At 53.5% G+C, this 20,286-nt stretch overlaps 2 protein-coding genes across 2 annotated transcripts; both read right to left on the reverse strand.

The window, feature by feature from the left end:
- Nucleotides 1–253: 253 nt before the first annotated feature.
- On the reverse strand, nt 254–854 carry LOC128273649 (endocuticle structural glycoprotein ABD-5-like). Its single transcript, XM_053011665.1, has 2 exons — nt 703–854; nt 254–556 (listed from the first exon to the last, which is right to left on the reverse strand). The coding sequence occupies exons 1-2, from the start codon at nt 852–854 to the stop codon at nt 322–324; spliced, it is 387 nt and encodes a 128-aa protein (XP_052867625.1). The 3' UTR covers nt 254–321.
- A 13,126-nt stretch (nt 855–13,980) lies between these two features.
- LOC128273058 (CLK4-associating serine/arginine rich protein) lies at nt 13,981–19,405 on the reverse strand. The gene is made up of 7 exons (XM_053010971.1): nt 19,307–19,405; nt 19,058–19,155; nt 18,466–18,647; nt 16,398–18,330; nt 16,135–16,285; nt 15,329–15,431; nt 13,981–15,219 (listed from the first exon to the last, which is right to left on the reverse strand). The coding sequence occupies exons 1-7, from the start codon at nt 19,403–19,405 to the stop codon at nt 14,039–14,041; spliced, it is 3,747 nt and encodes a 1,248-aa protein (XP_052866931.1). The 3' UTR covers nt 13,981–14,038.
- Between the last annotated feature and the right edge of the window lie 881 nt (nt 19,406–20,286).

A 20,286-nucleotide genomic window follows, 5' to 3' on the forward strand; every position in this document is an offset into this window, starting at 1 on the left:
CTGCACGAAAGCAGAGGATGTTCGAGAAAGTGACTGAGGTCGCAGACTAGTTTTACTAAACTTTGTTTATTTTATATCCTTATAGTGGCTAAGGAACACAAAGCATCCTTATGTACATCGGAGCGCTACCGCTGAGTGTAGGGAAAGGAGTGGCGCATTTCTTCTTTCTCTCGATCGTTGCTCGAGCAAGAAGTAATTGCTGGGGTTTGTTCTGACACCTAGTTCGCGCATCGACCAAGGGCAGGCTTCTGGCTGACTAACTGACTGACTGACTGACTGACTGACTGACAGTGCTGGTGACCGACCGACTGCTGGTGGTGCTTATTGGACCGGCGCATCCTGTCCCGGTTGAATGCCTCCCGTCGGGCCGGTGCCAACCTTCGGGTGGTAGCCGTTCTCGTCGGCGGTGTAGTTCACCCAGTGCGTCTGGCCGTCCGGAGTGACGAACGAATACGCGCCCTGCACGAACAGCGTCGGCACTTCCTTGCCCTCGGCATCCTTCACCATGCGGTAGGTACCGACCTCGGAGCGGATCTGTCCATCACTCAGTTCGTAGCTGCGTGGAGACGTGAAGAGAAGAAAGGGGGATATAGTGTCGTTGGATATCGCTGACACTCCGAGCCGCACTCCGGGTTATCCGGGATTCGTTTGACACTTTCGACACTTTCACGGCGCAACCGACCGCGTTCCGCACACACTTACGTGAACTTGTAACCATCAAGTCCATTATTTTCGCTATTATATCGCACGAGTGTCACATCGCTCGGGTTCTGTTGGGGTGCCGGAGCCGACAGCACGGCGCGTCCTGCCAGCAGGACACAGCACACACTAGCGAACACTACGGACTGCTTCATTCTCTCGAGGATCGCGGGGTCACTTCAAGGCACGTGTGGTATCCACTGGGATGAGAAGCTCGGTGCGAAATGATGTACCAACGTAACGAAAGCGTCGTTTATATACACGCCATCGTCGCCAAACGCCCGGCCCGGCTGTCGGTGTGGCTATCTCGGCATCGCCAAACCGAACCGATTACGAGAGGTACGAACCGTGCCGCGAGAGGTGGGTTTTTCGGAAAAGCCCGAAGGAAGGGAGCGAAGCCCGGGCTTGAAGATTCTGTGCAAAGCTCTACGTTTCTGCGTCTTCTGGTGGCGGGCCACAATGTGCCACTTCATCGTCTCGCAGCCTCGCATCTCTGTCTCTCCGTGCCGCGAGCGAGTCATACGGCGCAGACATCAGCTCACTCGCCCGCGCTCACCTCGGTTGTGCGAGCGTGGAAATATGTAAGCAAAGCCTTCGCCACAAGTCGGCCTCACAACGCCCAACGTCGCATCATAACCTCGGTCCATGCCATTCCGGCCGGCTGCGGGTCTCGTCTAGTTAAGCGCGCGCGCCTCACGAAACCCTTTCGTCCGCGTTCATTCATCCCAACCCCAAACAACCCCGTTGGGCCGGAGAAACGACGAAAGATTCGCGCTAGCGGCGCACGCGGAACAAACGACTCCATTCATCCGCAAGCGACGAACCCCATCGCCGCGCACGGTGGGTGTTGATAGTGACTTAATTTAGGGTGACACCGCTTTCGGGCGGGATATTAATCGGATAAATGTTGGCGGCCTGACACGCTACACGCTGACCACCGGTTCAGTGGTTTGATTGATGAGCGCTGTCGCCTGTTGAGGCGTGTGTGGCGTGCGATCAAACAAGGTGATCCAGCGTGATAGGGCTGCTAAACGGTCATGAACGGTCGTCGATCAATTATTTCGTCACATGAATTGTTACTGCGTATGAATGTATGAAATATTCTCCAGATTTAATTCATTCCATTACCACGCAAACCTTCTCACTTCCTGGTGGAATAAAATAAACATTCTTCCCCAACCCGGCCGGCAAGCTGACCATTATCCCAGAGATTTTTGGGACGCTTCACGCCTCGTGCTTATCGCAATTTTTCTCATCGTCTGTAAGCGCGGCGCATCGCTCGTAAAAGCGTCGAGAATGAAGCGCTTCCCTCGAAAAACCGATCGTTGAGTCGGTCTGCTTCCGCTTGGGCAGACCATCAAGGTCACGACCATAGGTCGTGGTCGGTGTTTGATGCGTTTTACGCATTTGGTGCCATTAAAGAGCAATGGAACAGCTGCGGTGGTACTCAGTCAATGCGCTGGGAGAATCAATCCACACACCCCGACCCGGATGATGGTGCAGGAATCGCCGCGAAATAGTTTGAATCGAAATCGTAACGAGGATGAAAACATATATTTTTTTTATCAAATTCGCCGTAAATCAACTGTTGAAACATTATTATTCGTTTAAACATTCATTACCTCAAGGCCGTACCTTCTGGCGATAAGTAGTCTTGCCATTGGCGTTTAGCATTACAGTATACGGTGCTTAATTACAAATGTTGAATTGAAGCTTTCTATAAAGATGGAAATAAACTAAGTTAATGCTTCGTGCCACGCCGTGAATAAGACTTTACTGCGGAGTAAACATGGACCAAGCTTTTAATCACCGATCGATCCAGCCTCATCTGTTGCGGATCCACCACGGGCTGGCCAGATGATCGTGGCCACCGACAAATGCAACTCTTCTTCAACGCAACACGTACCGGCGAGCAGACGAGCGCTCCGGAGGGCTCGCAAACGGCCCCCGGGTCTCACGGGCTCGAGCCACAGTTCACGGTTCATAAATTTTCCAAAACTATTGTCCCATAAATCGTGCCATTTCGGTCAGCGTTGACTGCGACTTCTTCGCGCAAAACTTCTCGCGTAACGGGCGCGCGTAAGTCGATCGAGCCAACGAGAACCGACGGGCACCGGGGAACAAATGTCATCGGTGCCTCGACGATGGACGATGAACACCCAGAACATCGGAATTGCAAAGCGTGCCCCGCGGACCGGTCACCGGAAGTGGCCAACCGGGAATGGCCGTGTGGCCAGACCGCTGGACACACGGGTGGGCGCCCGGAACATCGACCCGGGGCCGACCAGCAACAGTAAATTACCCCATAAATTTCACTCAACAACTCCCGACATCGTTGGGTGCCGACTGGAAATCCCACCAACAGATCGCTGGCCCCGGCTGGGCTCGGAGAAAATCACGGACTACCCGCCGCCACCTAATGCAGCGATGCAAATTGCACAATGCAACTCCACTGCCTCGTAGCGATCACTGCGCCGTTTATGTTGCGCTAGCGGCGCTTCCATTATGCTCATCTTCTTCACGACGCTTTTATAAGGACGCTGGACGCAGTGGGCTCGTAGCCGGGGGCACATAATAAAATGTCACCACAGTCCGGAGGCCAATCCCCTATCGTGTTAGGTGATTCCAGACGCGTTCACGACGCTTTCAAAACCCCGATTCTCGTTCTTGCTAATCACCAACGAAACCGCGAGCCTTGCGACGTCTTATTTGATCGACTGATACCGGCTGAACTCAGCCCCGGCCATCTGCTGCCCGGCTCGAGAGTGTCTCGGTGACATTTTCGGTTCCCACCGGACCTCAGCTGGGCTATGCAAACTATGCAAACTATGCGCGCGCTCCGCAATCGCGAACTGAGACTGAGGTCGATAACTCACCCCGCGGATGATGTGGTATGATTTATGACCGCAGATGGAGTCCGCCCGGAGTTCGGGGCGCATTATGTGTGCGCCATGAGCCTGCGCCGGGCCGCATCGGATGCGATTGAGGTCAACCGGCGATGGTGCCGATCATCCTGACAACGGCCGGTCCCCATAAAATGTCCCACCTCAAACTGGACCAAACATCGTGCCCGCGGGCGACCTTTGCCACCGTCGATAGCTCCTCGACGCATCCTTACGCAAAAGTCAAAGTTCTTCGAAGAAGATGTTCGCAAGACGGGCCACGCGCTGGATGCTGAGATGCCCGAACTTTGATGGAGCTCCGTTTTGGCAAGTGGCCAAAACGGAGGCACGAAAAAAGCAACGCATAAAAACGACGCGATCGCTGCCCGCACACACACACACACGATAACCCAAGGGGTTGCCCGATGTGCCCGGGCCCCCTTTAATTGCGACCCATCAATAATGCATGGCTCAACAACCGAGCAGGCTGTGCTGAGTAGGAAGGTGAATTTTATTATTTTACAGTTCTACACGACACCCGTTAATGTGTTCGTCATTGGGCTGCGGACTGCGGCGAGAAGATTTGGCATCGATCGATAGCATCGTTCAGCCGGAGCAGCGCGAATGAAGTAATCGCCAAATATGGCTTACTTTGGTGTCTATCATGTCTAGGCGACTGTCTTTCTCGCAGGAATTATTGATTGGAGCTCCTTTCACGCTAACTTTCGCACGATGGAAGGGTGCACATACTGGGTTGCTCAGTAAGTTTTGCAGTTGCGGAATTTAAACGTGATCGAAGGGGGCCTTGAAGATGATTCACGTCAAGGACGTTCAAAAAAAGTAACAACAATTGAAATCGTAGAAAACATACAGGACATCGTATTGAAAAGTCGTCGAGTGACTGAAAGAGATTTAGTAGAAACCCTAGGCATCTTATTGCGCAGTGTAAGCAATATTTTAACCGAATTTGGCCCCTAGCGACTTCCATCTGTTTCCAGACCTTAAAAAATCGTGGAAAGCGATCTTCATCAAATGATAAGATCATAACAGCTATGGACGCGTATTTTCCATCCCTTCCTCTTCAGGAATGGAATTTATGAATTGGAGTCTCGTTGGACATACTGATTAATAAACTGTATTTCGAACCATTAAATTGCGTTTCTATTATCGAACCGCAACACTTATTAAACATCCCGGTGTATTTCCCAGCACACAAAAGCGTGACCCACCGATGGCATCATAACCTTGGCATTTTACTAGCGAAAATTTTGCGAACCCCATGCTACCGGGATTCGGCCGGTCCGTTCGGCTCACACGGCCAAGTGTCCAGCGACCTTCAGAGCCGCTTCGCGCATCACGGAAACTGATAGCGAAACACCGGCGATGTTTTATGTTTGATGAATGCATTACCATCGATTGGCCGCGCGCGACAACACGCTGCCTAATTACAAGTGTCCACACTCCGGCTGGGACTCGGAGCGGAAGCGACTCGTGGGCCACCAGAGTTTGGTACCAACTTTACACCGTAACCGTGTTTGAGATGCAAACAGCATTTGCAGCCACCGTTTGGGTGTCCTTGGTGTCGGGGGGTGTTTGTCCGGCGTGCTGTTATCACTGGAATGCCACACAAAGTCGCAACATTGCTCGGATCGGCAGCATAAGTCCGTGGTTTATGCTCGCTGACCTGCCCGCAATTAGGCGTGGATCTTGACCTTTCATGACACCGAAAACTCCCAGCCCCGGCCGAAAAGGGTACAATGTCAAATGTTTACGAGCCTCTTGCCCGCGAAAGGTTGCGCCGCCAGCGCCCCCCACGCCCCGGGCGGGTCGTGGCTATGGGTGGTCAAGCCGAGGTGAAGTCGGCAGCGGTAGGAGTGGGCACACAGAATTGAAGACGCTACCGCGCGGGCCACTCGAGCCTGTGTATTAATCTAATTTTAAGCAGCAGATCAACCGCGGCTAAATGTCAATGCCTGACGGTACAGCTGCATTATGCCGTCGGAACGGCCAGATTCTTTCGGCCTTTCGGAGGCGTCGAGTTTTTCTCTGCTTTTCTGGTGATTGTTTTTTTTATTTCCTACAATTTACCCAAATCACGGTATCATTTACGGCGGAGGTCAAGGAAACTGACCCGGTGCGGACCGACCCGGCCCGGGGCTGTATTGGAACTGCGCACTAAACGACCAACAGCCGAGCATTAAAACGGCGCGTAACTCTCGGTCTTTCTCTCTCTCTCTCTCGGCAAGCCTCGGCCATTAGGGGTTTGAACTTTAACCTGCACGAAGGGGTTTCCTGGGTGGCCAACGCATAGCCCGCGGCGAAACGGTGTCCCAACCGGAGAGAGACCACCGGTAAATCTTTCGGTGCGGCTGGTCAATCAACGTGACGGCCGTCCGTCAGGATCGGACGGCCCAGGACCTGTGGCGGCCGATAAAGTTCAGCAAGCCACAGCAAGTGGGCACTTTCATCGGCTCCGATCCGATTACGTAATGAGCTGGCCATCACTGACGAAGATGCACACCGAGGAAGAAAGGTGCCTCCACGGCAGGCGGTGCGATGACCGTACGGTGACGCTGGATGGTTGGCCACTTCACACCTGGCCGGCTGCGAGGCACACGATTTTCACGATCACTGTGCCAGTCGGCCACCGGTACGTGGCCACCTTGACATTATCGAAATCCTGCTGCTACCGGCTGTTGCGATCGTGGACAAGTGGCCGGCCCGTGGTACGTCCTGTCAGAAGCAGAAGCACCAGCGCTTCATTTCCATGTCAACATACCACGTTTTCGTGCAAGAGCTTCTTCTTGTGCTGATTTTGCGTCGATAATGAACCGGCTGCCTGCGGCCACATATGGTGATGGCCACCTGAGGACCAGTCGCAGGACGTACGCGCGAAGATAACGCGAAGTGGGACTGGGAGCATAATCGGTACAGCCAATCAAGCCGAACCAAGCGGTAATTGTTTACTGCGTGTGACCATCATTGCTCTATAGTTATCATTGGTTTTTGTGTTGCGGTTGAACATGGATAATAAAGCAATGATAAAAGCAGATCGAAGCAGTAACCAATTTAGTGGCCATTTAACGATGGAAAGATCGTGGAAACATGGGAAGTTAAGCGTTTGTTGTCACCCATTTGTAACAAGGCAAAGATATTTATAACCAGAACGTGCAGTTTTTGGCAGTGTTAATGATTTCACATTATCGGTTTTTGATTACTGATTGATCATCGATTGCCTTTACTCTCGAAACGTAGCAGATGTTATAAAACAAAACACCGAAACCGAGCGCTAAGAAAACCAATAATAAATTACAAAAAGTGATGCAGTTTATAATTTGCCGAACGGTGAAAGAAGACCCTGTCCTTCTGCTCTTTGGTCGCCATCTTTTATTTATTTTAGTAGTTGAATATTGGCGAACAATTTCAAAATTTCAAACAAAACTGAGCACCTCTCAAAATAGCTGGCCACCACGGCATGGCGGCCAAACGGGACCCCATTATCGGTGGGCAAAATGTTGGCTCGTTTATGATTTTATGATGCAGGCTCGATCGGCGCGCTCGTGATCAACTGGCACATCTACACCACGGCGCGCATTATCTATGCCCGGCGGACAGCCTTTTTCACAGTAAATCATCTACGGACGATTGACTAATTTTCCAATTGTGCTCCGTGAGCTCATGCACACACCCGGCACCTGGGGCGGGGGCCAAAAGATCCTTGCCCCGCTCGCCCCGTAACGCCCTCCAAGCCTTTAACCAGGTGTGTAAACATTGCAGCAGTATTCTGTCGAATAGTTGCAATTCCATTAATTGATTGCCCCGCGGGCCGTGCGCAAAGCGGCTTGCGCAAAGCGCGCAAGGCGAGCCGTCGGATGGAAGAAGGAATCTCACGCGGTACCGGACCATACGGCTCAAAACAAACCGAACGAGTGCCTCACGAAATGCCCCCACTTTGCCATCTCGGCCGGACGTGGCCGGCGATCGACTCGATACGCGGGACTTCGCAGCGACGCTGCTGACGATTTAAATTACTCCCAGTTATCGACCACGATCTCACGCCAGGTTCTTTTTTTGCCATCACGTCCCATCTGCGTTCGACCGAAGATGCTTAACCCCAGCGGAGGATGCTACGGCGCCGCTTCTAGCCGAGCCGAACAGAACATCGGTGAATCTGCCGCACGGATTTCGGGCCACAGGGGTCCCAGCGGCAGTTCGGGGCGAGATTTATCGATCTTTCCGAGCCGAGTCGAGCCGACGAGTGAGATTCACTTGACCCACCGCGTGCCCTCCGGTCGTCCGGCCAAGGGCGAGGCGAAGCATTTGTCGCCATCGACGCCATCGCCAGCGGTACATTAATTTGTGCCGCCCGGAGGAAGCTTATCGCTTCGTCATCGAGTCCGCGCATCGAGTGGCCCTCTGGCTGCAGTTTCCTAAATGGGAAAATGTTTACCTACCCGAGGGGGAACGTTTTGGAGGAGGTTTTTTAAAAACATTCCGCGGGTTCGTCGCTGCAACTGCGCTTGAAGTCTTTCGATTGGCGGTTCGGCCGGCAGCAATTAATTAAACCAAATAGGCACCTTTTTTATTGCCCATTATTGCTAATGTGTACCCGTGGAAGGATTCCCGTCCAGGATGTGACGCGTGACCAGCGGCAGCGACGTTGATTGGGAAGCCAATCCAATCCGCCGAGGTCCGATCTCGCGCGGCGAAGCGCGCGGAAAATGGCTTTTAAATTCGATTAATTACATTGTAGTGCGATCGTTTGCGGGAAACAAAAGCAAAAATATCTCACGGCTTAATTGCTCAACATATCAAGCCGCTCAGAGCTGAAGGTTCCTGTCCTCCGCGGACGACCCCTTGCGGCGGTGAATAAAGCAATAGAGGCGGTTTCCACGTCCATCGTCCGTGCCTCCTTGTGGGCCCGAGATGCTCTTCCTGTTTGCGCATCGCCCTTCCGACGTGCGTAGTTTCCTGCCCGCGACGTGCGGGAGTTTAACGCTTGGTGCGGCGCGCGAAATACGCCATCGTCACTTCCATGCGCATGATTAAAATTGCCCGGCTGCAGGGCAATGGACCTGCCGTCGGACGTTGTGGTGTGGAGTCGTATTAATGTCTACCTCAACTTCTTGTTCCGTGAGAACTCGCGGCGCCGTGTATTGCGTTTCGGGCGCCGTTCTCAAGAAGCACGGCTTCTTCGGCGAAGTGTAGGTAGTGATCGATCGACGAAAAAATGGTTGTTTATTTTTAGAAAACGAAGATCCGCGGAAACAAAATATCGAAACTTGGAGCTCGTACAAATCGGAACCAAGCAACGTCGTTTTAGATTCGAACACACTCGCCACAGGAATCTGGTCTTAGATTGATCGTGTGCGCCACACCGCGGAACGCCACAAATCACGTAATGGTGCGAATTAATTCCAATTCAAGCATAATTACTTCAAATGCTTTGGTAGTCGGTGGCGCAGCGGTCGCCAGCACCGGAGATCGATTTTTCCAAGTAGCAACTTGATCGTACTTGATCGGTGGGGGCCTCGTGTAGGCTAATTGTGAGCGGGGACACCATTTAACGGGTGCTTCTTCCACCGGCACACGCAAGGCCGTCTTGCAGATCTGCCTTCTGGTCATCTTTTCACGCTCTTCTTAATCGAGCCCCAAGCCGTTCAATGTCAACCAGCAACCGCGCCTTGGTGGGTAATGCTCGGTTAGTTTGGGCTGTTGAGTCACTCGACAGCACTAGCAGTGAGGATCTTCAGGCCAACAACCAAGGACAACATCGTTTTGAAGATGCAAAGAGACGATGTAACAGCACTGCAATTACATCGCACAAAACGTTTATCAAGTCGCGCTTAAAAGGCTACGGGCGTGCTTCTTACGCCCTGCTCTAAGTTGTCTGCGACCACACAAGCGTTTGCGCCAAAAAATGACCGGCGGAACCGTGATTCGCTGACCGCTGATGCAATGACATCTTAATCCACGCCTCTCGGCGAACTACCTACTGACCGAATGAACCGCAAAGTACGCGTACCCGACGATGCTAAGGCGGCGCTTGGCCTCAATCTTCGCTAACGAGTAAGGGGTTTGTCAAAATGTCAGCCTGGCACGTACGAAATTTGGGCGCTCACGCGGAGTCCTATCGTTTCGGAACAATCATTTATCAAACACGTTACACGCATCATCATCATCCCCGGCACCAGCACCGGCACCGTTTGGTACCGCGCGCAAAGCAGATTATGCTACGCACGAAGGTAAACAAGAAGGTGGACCAGATGATGCGTCCCGTGAGTGACCCAGGCTCCGTGACTGGCTGGCTGGTTTGTTGGCGAAAACTCAGTACGTAATCGGTTCGAGCGTCTGGAAATGGTCCGTGCGCCGCTTTCGTTTCGATTGTCATGGCGGTGTCGGTGTCGGACTTTGGCGCCCCAAAATCGTCCGCTTGATAAATGGTCTACGCGCTTGAGTGAAATTATGATTTATACGAGCGGCCAAAAAGACGGATGAGGTGAGAGTAAATGTGTCAAGAATTAGGGCAATGGAACGTGCTGGCACGTTCCAGTTTTGAACAGATTAAAGTGAGAGTAAGAGCTGTTCCGTTTCTTTATTTCTCGCTGTTTGTTTTCGATACTTTAATACCTTTTTTCATGCGTTCGTTTTTCTGTTAGATTCATTTCATTTTTCATTCGTTTTGGTTTTGTTTTGGGTTGTTTCAACTCTTTTAGACAGTTTTTTGTTTGTTATTATTGCTTCGTTAATAATTAAGGTTTTATTTTTACTTTATCGACAAGACTAGCGTGACGCAAAACGGCAACGATTACCCATTGAATGTTTCATCGCATCACACTTCTTACCGCGCATAATTAAGTACACACTCGCAAGAAGGAACAGGTTCGACACCCGGCACCCGGCACCCGGGTTCGGGTCCCCGAGGCTCCACACCGCCTGTGTATCGCTTTCCACAGCATCTCTCATCAAGCCGGCGATTGCCTCACACAGTCTGTGGCCATTGGCGGAAGAGCAACGGCAGCAGCTAGTGTGTGCTGTGGGTCAAGATTTCGATTTTCCTAACCCATCACCCCATTGACCTTTGGCACACACACACACTCGCGCACGCACCAAGTGGATGCCATTTCGGCGTGTCACTTAGGTCACCCAAACTATAGCTATCAATGCGTACGAGTACGGGGTGACGTAATGGACAGAAACGGAAACATATCGCTGGTGAAGATGGGCGACCTTCACCCGCAAGCCAGCGGAGGGTCATCGGTTTCTGTGCCGATCTGTGCGGCTCTACGGTGTTTAAGGAAGTTTCGAAACAGACACAAAATGGGTGGCCAATGTTGGCACCATTGAACGGGCGCCCGTCCACAGGTGCCGGAGGTGCGTTTAATGCATTTGTCACGAGTTTGTCACGAGGCCTGGGAACGGTTCACGTTCCCTGGCGGGTTTCGGGTTTCGGTTCCTCCCGCACGGCAATTCATTAGGCAATCCAACAACCCGACAACCGTCCCGAAGATGTGCGGCTCGACCTCGGCTCGGTGACTCGTGGCAACCTCTGTCGCCGCCAAAGGTGCCAAAGAGTCATCGGAATTAATTACATAATTTTTGTGCTCAAAATACACCACACGCCGGTGACACGATCATTCTCGTCCCGGGAGTGATCGTTGCTGGTTGGCAAAGGTGAACGATTAGTGAACTCATCCACACCGCACTATCCAGCCGCTCACCGGTGGTGCGGTTTTTATCAGATCGCACCGCATCACCGTCACTAAAGGGCTGTGTGGTGCGCGAAATCAATCCGCAAAACCGAGTACCCCGAGTTCGGTGTCACCACTTAATTAATATTCGCCTTACGAAACCGAAGCGGAGGATGAACCGTTATCGTCCTCAGCAACAATCACGGGCAATCACGCCGTCGGAGGTTCAAGAATCGACCGTGGGTCTCCTCCGGCCGGTGGGTGACATTTTTCTCCGTCTCGTTCGCCAGTGACGTAACCCGTCCCAGGCTTCGGTCTGTCATCTTTCGTCAGCGGACCGCCCGATGTTCTGTGTGCGCGGAGGTCCACTTCCCGTTCGACGGCGCTATCACGGTCGCAGCATCGTGTCCCGCGCTGGTCCCGAATCGTCACGACCCACCGAGGGAAAGGTATTAGTCATAGGCCGCGAAGTGCGTTGTGGGTGCCTTCAGAGTCACTTGCAATTGGAAAGACGAACACCCCGGCCCGGGATCTCCGGCAACAATGCCGGTGATATAATCGCATCATGCCCGATCCTCTCCCGCCGCCGACGCCGACGAGGAAAAGAACATACGCAATACGGTGATTGATTAGCATAATAAGAGTTCGGTCAGGAGCGTCTGGAGAGAACGAAAGTAATTCGGCGCACGCCCAACCACCTGGTTGGGGTCGTTGTGGTCCCCTGGCAGACCTGATTTACCGCGATACCGTGGCTTCAGTCACCTGGCGGGCGGAGTATGCTTTCAATTTCGTCGTTCGACACTCGCTCACGGTTTGCTTGTCTCTTCGACAATCCGTGGCGGTCCGTTTGCCCGATTCACGGTGGAGCTATTTCCGTGTGGAGGGAGATCCACAATAAACTAGGGACAGCCTGCGTTAGTGGGATGAAGATTTTCAGATTTAGGCATTCCCGCTTGAGCGGGCTGCTGTCAGTTGGTTCAGTCCGAGATTTGAATGGCAAATTCGTTTTCAACGTAAAATTAAATCAATTGCGACACCCGGTTAACCTTCTCAACCCGCCCCGAGTTGTTGCCCAACCCATTCTCGGTGAACACCGCAGAGTTTTCAAGATTAATTAATTTCTCCACGTGGCCCACTTACTTTATGCGCGCGCAAATTCCCGCTACCGTTGCGTTACGTTGAGTGCGCGCGAAACAAAAATTATCATATTTCGGGCATTTCCTTGACTAACATTTTGAGAGGGGTCACAGGGGTAATGCTACATCCGCTGACATTGCTTTGTTCGAGTGTCTCCCCCAACGGGCGACTTTTGCGCCACATTCTCCGGATCGTTGGCTATCTTGGGTGGGTCTAGACGGCAGCCGACCACCGGAGCCGCCCACACGGGTCACTAATTATGAATTTATTCCATTTCCATAACCTTGACTTTTGACAGATTAGCGTAGAGCCACCTCGGGGGCTTCTGTGTGCGGTCAGATGAATGGTAAGCTTTGGAAAATGTAGCACCGGTACCGTGCCGGGATTGGGATTCTACTGAACGTTGCAGCCATTGGTAGGATGCGTCGTGATGCAAACGGTCTGCCCTCACGAGGATCCCACCCAGTATTGGGTCGCTTTGTGATCGCCAAACGTCGAGTCGTCGAAGAACAGAGCGCCACAACAAAGCAGAAACGCACCCGGAACAGGTGCCCTGATCACTACTAGCAAAGCGCCGGCCGCAGACGATTAGCAATTAAAAGTACAAATTTTGTACCCATCCGTACTGGAACGCGGCTATTAGGCGCCTTTGTCCGTTTACTTGTTGCTTTTCTGTTTTTCGTTGGCCGCAACAATGTACACCATTGTCTGCGGCGCTTGGTGCGTGGGATTCACATTTTTCTTATCGCCATTTAAAAGTAGATTTGGCATCAGCGATTCTTTAAAAATATGCGTAAATTGTCGTATAATATTCGTGGAGAATAATGAACCGCGAACCGTACCGGGGGCGATACGATCGACATAAACGCTGCCAGAGATATCTAATCAACACCTTCACCCGATGCCAATGTTTCACTCGGTGTATATTTCGGTCCCGGGGGGGCGAACGGTCTGGGAACCGCAAAATGATGCATATTAAAGTGAAGATGAAATTCCAGAGTCAATTTCATCGGCCCCCAAATCGGACATTTGTAGATCACAGACGGAAAACATCGATCAATAAAAGTAACAGAGAGATGAGATGGTCGGTTTGTGATACATTTTTTATTTACATAAGCTATGTTGTTGTTTCGGAACGATAATACAATTAGAGGCGTATGTGCTATTTTATTAAATAACTTTATTCGTAAGCAGGTAAGTATCTCACATCTCTTCCGCAGGGGTCATAAAAGAGAGAAAGAAACGCACAAGTGAAAGCAAAGATCATCAACAAGTTCAGTGCCAGTGCACCGAACCCCGCTGCGACCACCGCCAAATAGTAAGTAGTATAACCTGAATCCGTTGCCGTTGTAGGAGGTTTCTTTGTAGCGTGTTCAGTGTACGTGTTGTAATGTGAAATGTACGTGCCGAGCGCACATACGCGTTGATAAGTGTGAATGTATGTTTGTGTTGTATGTTGTATAGGAATTAGGAATTAGCATAATAGAACAATATTAAGTGTTTGTAGTGCTGAGGTCAGTTAGGTATAAATAACGTTAAAATGTAGGAACAAAGTGTAAGCAAAAACTGAAAACTGAAACATGGTGGCCAGGTGGCAAGCGAAGGGAGAAGCACGTTTGTGCCCGTGTGTCAGTAGTCCACCAACTTCTTAACCGCCCTCGGTTCCGTCTGCCGGCTAGCGGTGCTTGTGCTTCCCGACTTACTACTAGATGTGCCTCCTCCGACCGGTGCTCCCCCGCCGCCACCATTACCACGCCCACGGGCGGGTGATCCGGAGCGACGACCGGGCGAACGTGATCTTCGGCCGCGCGATCCGGATCGCGATCGTCTTCCCCCACGATAACGACCACCGCCGCCGCCTCCACCGGAGCTTGCACTGAAACCTGAATGTGATCCTCCGCCGCCGCCGCCGCCACCACCACCAGTGTAACCGTGAGGCCGATCGTAATCTCTGGAACGACCTGGATATTCCGTACGGCGCCCACCCCTACCACGCCCCGGACCCGTAGATGTGTCCCGCGCAGAAGGCATCCTTTCACGCGACTTGGACCGCGACCGGTTGTAACGTGACGGTGGCGACCGTCGCCGATTGCGATCATCAAACCGGCCCCCACCGGGAGGAGCGGCTGGTCGATGACCAGGTCCACCCGGCCCACCACCACCACCACCACCACCCCCGGTATCTGCGCCACTGCCAGCACCCCGACGAAGACTCATTGAATGAGAGGACACCGGTGCGGACTGTTGCGTCCGGTAACCCGTGGCTCCACCGATGGCAGGCGAATTCCGACGACGCAAGCGTCCCACATCACCACCGGGGCCGCTGTACATGGTCACCGGTGGAACCTGCGGACTCGCCCCGGCATCGGTTGCACTTCTCAGAACGGGTTTCCGCTCGATGACCGCACTGTTCCTGTAGCCGGGTACCGCCGATAGGGACTCTACTCGCAACGAAGGCGGAGGCCGTGTCAGTCTCGGCGCGGCAACGGACGCCAGTGGACAGGAGAGCAGCGGTTGTCGTTGCGGAGACCGGGAACCCTCGCGAGCCGTCGAACTGTGACCGAACCGCGACGGCGGCTGCTGCTTCACGTGACCACCGCCCGTAGCTTCGTCCTCGTCGCCCGTGCTGCGATCCCCGTCGGAACTGTGCGATTTACTGTGATCACTTTCCGGTGTGCCATACTTGTGGCGCAGTTCACGCTGCCGGCGGCGCAGTTTCAGCGCCAACTCGCGCATCTCATCGTCCCGCTCCTGCTGCTGCTGTATTTGGCGTTCCACTTTTTCGATCTCCGCCTTTTTGTCCGCTTTATCTGGGAGGGGGGAGGGGATGAAAAGAGCATACACACGGTCAACTGCGTCGTGTTCCTCAATGGTGCCACATACGATGCCACAGACGGAAACCGACCACACCGGACTCACATTGTTTGTTGAGCAGTATCTGCATCTTGCGCTTCAGCCGATCGCGCGGATTAACGGACGAGCACGGCTTCGAGGCAGGAGCCGCCCCAGTAACGATTCCGGCCTGCAACGAATGATCGGAACGCACAACGCGCCAACCGCCCCGGAATCACGCCGAGAGACAGAGAATGAGTTGGGTGGTGTTAGATGGGGCAGAGGAATCAAACGTGAAGGTAGAGTGAGAGATCGAGAGAGGGATGATCGGTGATCTATACTACCAGATGGTGGCGATATGAGGAACTAGTTTAAGTGTGTGTGTTGGCGCAGGTTTTGTCAATGGTGAATGATATGACCTAACCCCTGTGTCTTGTCTTGGTCGCATTCCATACGATTCAAGCCCAAAGCAGTCTCAATCGATACCGTTTTTGAGTGTTACGTACTGGCCAGATACATTTGTTCGATACCCTAGTCGCAAACTGACTGACTTTAAATAAACTCACAAAACCGTTAATGAAACAACAAAAAACATGGTCCGAAATCATGGCTGGTAAGGAAATTTCGTGAACCTGGACTAGGAGCATGAGGATACTGTCGTCGATCGTCAAGGAAGTGGTGGTCTCGATCATGGTATGTGATGGCATTAGCCTCCCTCCTGACCATCACACGACAAGCTCGGCCCAACTCGCGAAACTCGAAACGTTCGACGAAAGCGAACGGAAGCTATCTCAAAAAACACACACTCGGTGGGCAGACAGAAGCAATTTGGTTGGTGGACGGAACGATCGGATTATTTTGTTGGTGGACGGATGGGGCGTATTCTTACTGACTTTGGATTCGGGTACGCTCGTGCCACCGGGGACCGTTTTACCAAACCTTAACGACGCGCCAGCCGCGCAGCCGGCAGTGGTCGGGCCAGTAGAGCTGTCCGGCTTTTCCTGTTTAATCTGTACCATTGTGTCGGTGAAACCGCTTGCCAACCTGCAGATAAAGGCAGAAAGAACGCACCGGTGACTAAACCAGGTTCGCTGATGGGTGGCAGCTAACATCCAACTAAAGAGGTGATCGAACGAATACGCTACGCCTCACTCACTTGCTGCTCCCTGCTGGTGCAGTGCCGGAAGTGCCGTCGTCACCGGCACCCCACGGTGGATCGTGCACCGCCAAGGTTTGGGGTGCGCCCGGTTTCCGCTCGTCCACCGCAGCACCGTTTGTGTCACGATCACCGTCGGACGTGCTCGAGGCGTCGCTGGAACTTTCATCACCCCGCCGGCGGCCGTAGTAGCGTTTGATCGGCACTTCCGGTTCGGGTTCGAGCAACGCCAGCGAAGCGATCGGTTTCTTTTCGTCAACCACCGCCGCCGAGCCAGCGGTCGAAAGTGATGCAACCGCTGGTGGCAGTGGTGGCGGTGGTGGTGGAGGTAATACGGTAAGGATCGGGGATGGTACAACAGTCGGGAGCGTGGCCACTTTTCGCTCCTGAGGCACTCCTGCCGTTGGTGCGCGAGATTTTTCGGGTGAACCGTCGGACGAGCCATCACCGCCCGGTGCTCTAGAAGTTGGCGTCCGCTGACGGCGCCCCGCCGGGGTCCGGGAGCGCGATCGTGACGAACGCGAGGTAGATGAGGAGGAACGTCGTGCATGGCCCTTGCGAACCCGCGCCGCCCGTGGTGACCGTCTTCGCGCACTCCGCCCGCGAGTGCGCGAACGAGAGCGTGATCGTGAAACAGATCGTGATCGTGAAGCAGACGACCGGGAGCGCCTTCGGTAGCGAGAGTGCGTCGCGTGCCGCCCTCCAGACCGAGCGCTGGGCCCTCCAACCCTTGCGGGTGATCGACTTCGGTTACCCGCTTTTTCGGTTCGCGATCTTTGTGGCCGCCTTTCGCTCCCAGTGCCCCGTTTACGAGAGGCAGGGCTGCTGCTGCTGCTATTGCTGCTGCTACTGCTACTGCTGCGTGAGCTTCTTCTCCCGCGGCTTCTCCGAGGGCGACTTCGGCTGCTTCCGCTGCTGCTGCTACGTCTACTACTACCTCGTCCCCGTCGTCCCCGGCTCGTCTCGGCCGACCGTTGATACTGGACCGGGGGTTTCTTGTCGCTCTCCTTCGGTTGTTGGGCCTTAAGCTTTTCAAGGTTTTGCTTCACCTTCTCCGCGTAACTCAACGCACCGCCACCCGCTGCACCGCCGGCTGCCTCGGCCCGCAACCGGGCCGCCTTCGAAGTGCCGGCCGCTATCCCGCCCAGCGTACTCATGTCGCGGCTGAAACCGAACGAAACCTTGCCATGTGCCTGCAGTTCATCTTCCCCACCGAACGACGTAATGTACGTGATTTTGCCCGAGTTGATCGGCGACGGTGACCGGGAACTATCGTTCGTCTCCACCAGTGTCCGTGGTAACAGTTCCTCTTTGGCCGCGTAACTTGGCGGACTAAGCGGTCGACCGGCAAACTTACGCTCGCGCTGGGCCCGCCGCTCCCGGCGGCTCTTGCGGCCGCTAAACATGATCTTCTCCTGCTCCTCTTCGCGGGCCATTCGCAGCGCGTCCGCCTCGTCGGCGTCCTTTGTGAGAAACGAGTAGAAATCGTTGCTCTTCATGCCGTACTGACGCCCGCACGCGTTCAGCTCGTGTGCCTGCGCCGTGCCAATCTTGTTGATGTCGATCGACACGTCCATGTCGAGATCGGAGTCCGATTCGTCCTTCATGCACTCGTCGTACCGTGCCGAAGAGCTAGCCGCACCGGAAGTCCCGGCCGCCGTTGCCGAGTCGGCCGATTTCTCGATGGCCGTGATGGACTGGGCGAATGGGACCGACGACGACGACGAGCTGCCCGCCATTGAGCTGCCACCTGTTCCCGAGCTGCCGGCGACCACCGTGTCGGTTTCCTCGTACGTGTACCCGATCGCGGCACCGGCGGCGGACTTTTTCTTCGAAGCCGCGGAAGCCGCTTTTGTTTCCGCTTCCACTTGCGCATTCACCCCGAACTGTTCCTCCAAGTGCAGCTGATGCAGATATTTTTCCTCCACGATTCCTACAAATGGGACCGTGATTGCTCCGTTAAAACCGGGACGCCCTAGAACGGCCTTCCTCCTCTCCCTCCGGGTATTCCGGAACTGGAAGGCGCGATCGATGCAGACTGTGCATCGTTGGATCAATAGTTACCCACCGAGGAACTCGTTCTGAGCCAGCACCCGAAACCGTTCATAGTTCATCGAGCGCTCGGTGTCGTCCGCCTGCTCCGTCGGTGCATCCGTTGGTTCCGTGCGCGGAACTGGCGGAATGTAGTCCAAATGGGCGCGCACATCGAACCGATCGATCAGGTTTTCCTTCTGCCCCTGCCAGGGCATCCTGTTTGTGGCGAGGGCAAAAACAAAATCAAATGAACCGCCTTAGAGACCGCCTCTCACGATGCTGGCCACGATTGCGGCAGAAACGTGGAACTGCATTTCAAGGACACATCACAACGTCAAGGGCACCAAATCGGAAGGACAGCAATTCCGTGCACACAATTGCCGGACAATTATGGGACAATTTCCCCCTCGATGCAAACAACCAAAACAGGAAATGAGCGTCATTTGCAACGAGTTCGTCCCGAACCGGAATTACGACCCGCAGAGGTATCAGAACCAGAATGGTTGAAAAGGACTGCTAAAGGGCTGTGTGAATGCGTGCGTGTGTGTGTGTACGTGAGAGTATTTTCGCAAAGAAACGGAAACGGGAGTTGACCAGAGCTCCCTGAGGCTTTGAATATCACTTGCATGATGGCGGGATTCTCGGCAGCTGTCGCGACGCTGGCGTCCAGGTTTATCTTGCATTTGCGCCCATGCACTTGAAGGAACTGCGTCGGATCGGCTTTCTGTACGCCATTTGGTCCGTGTTCCGGCCGAGCGTGAGCATGAAAGTAACCAAAAGGATATTAGTACACCACAACTTTTGCAGCTGCAACCGAAACGATGCAACGGATACAATGCAGTGAGCCGGGGGGTTAGAACCGGTTCCGTACTTACAATCCGCTCGTAGAAGTCCTGCCTCCGCTCGGCACGCTTCCGATAATCGACCAGCATGCCGCGGATCTTTTTCTCCTGCTTCCGTGCCTCGTGCCACATTTTCGGATCGTCTTTGGCGGTCTATACAATTTGAATTGGAAAACTGCTAATATCGAAACATTTATTCACGACCCCTCACGTTCACCGCCAACGGGGCAACAAGGTGAACGAGTAGCGTCGATTGCTAGTGTCCGCCGTAAGGGAAAGATCGTTGCGGCGCATCGTTGCCGAATATCACTTGTTCACTTTTGGCACCTTCTGTTTGACCATCGAATGCAACGGGGCACTACTTATTTACAAAATTTGCTGGGCCTTCCAACACACCGAAACACTTTTTCAGAGAGAACCAAAACACGACCTTCACGTTGCGGTTCCAAGCAAACAGTCTGCCGGCGCGAAAAGAAGGCAGAACAAAGAAAAACAACGCGCGAAAACGAAACGTCAAACTTCTGATCAACTGTGGTACCACAGTTCATCAATGGTGTTGAGTTTCAGCCATTTTCACCACCACCATTTTCACCACGGCCGGCCGTCAAACTTAAACAAACAATAATACCGCCAAATAATAAAAACTTTCTTGTGCTAAAGAGATCAAAGAAGCTCAAAGTGATATTAACAAGCTCATCTTCATTCCACAACTCTGTCATTTCCACTACCGGTTGCGGTTTGTGCCGATGGAGCGATACGGACCAAAGGCAGAGGCTCCACAAGGAACCAAGCGACGGCGGAACCGGCAGGTAACACATGCTCAGTTACCCGACGGTAGCCCACGGAAGTACAGACGGTTCAGTAGAAGCACCTCTCACAGTCCCAGTGCTCCAACACCGGCTATGGGGGATTTCGTCCAGGTGAAGCTGGAAGTGCTGGAGGAGGAAGAGCTGGCGGTGCCAGACGAGGTACGGCCGTGCGAGATTTTGCCCCAATACGGAGCGGTGGTGAAG

Source organism: Anopheles cruzii, chromosome 3, assembly GCF_943734635.1.
Source record: "Anopheles cruzii chromosome 3, idAnoCruzAS_RS32_06, whole genome shotgun sequence".
Lineage (NCBI taxonomy): Eukaryota > Metazoa > Arthropoda > Insecta > Diptera > Culicidae > Anopheles > Anopheles cruzii.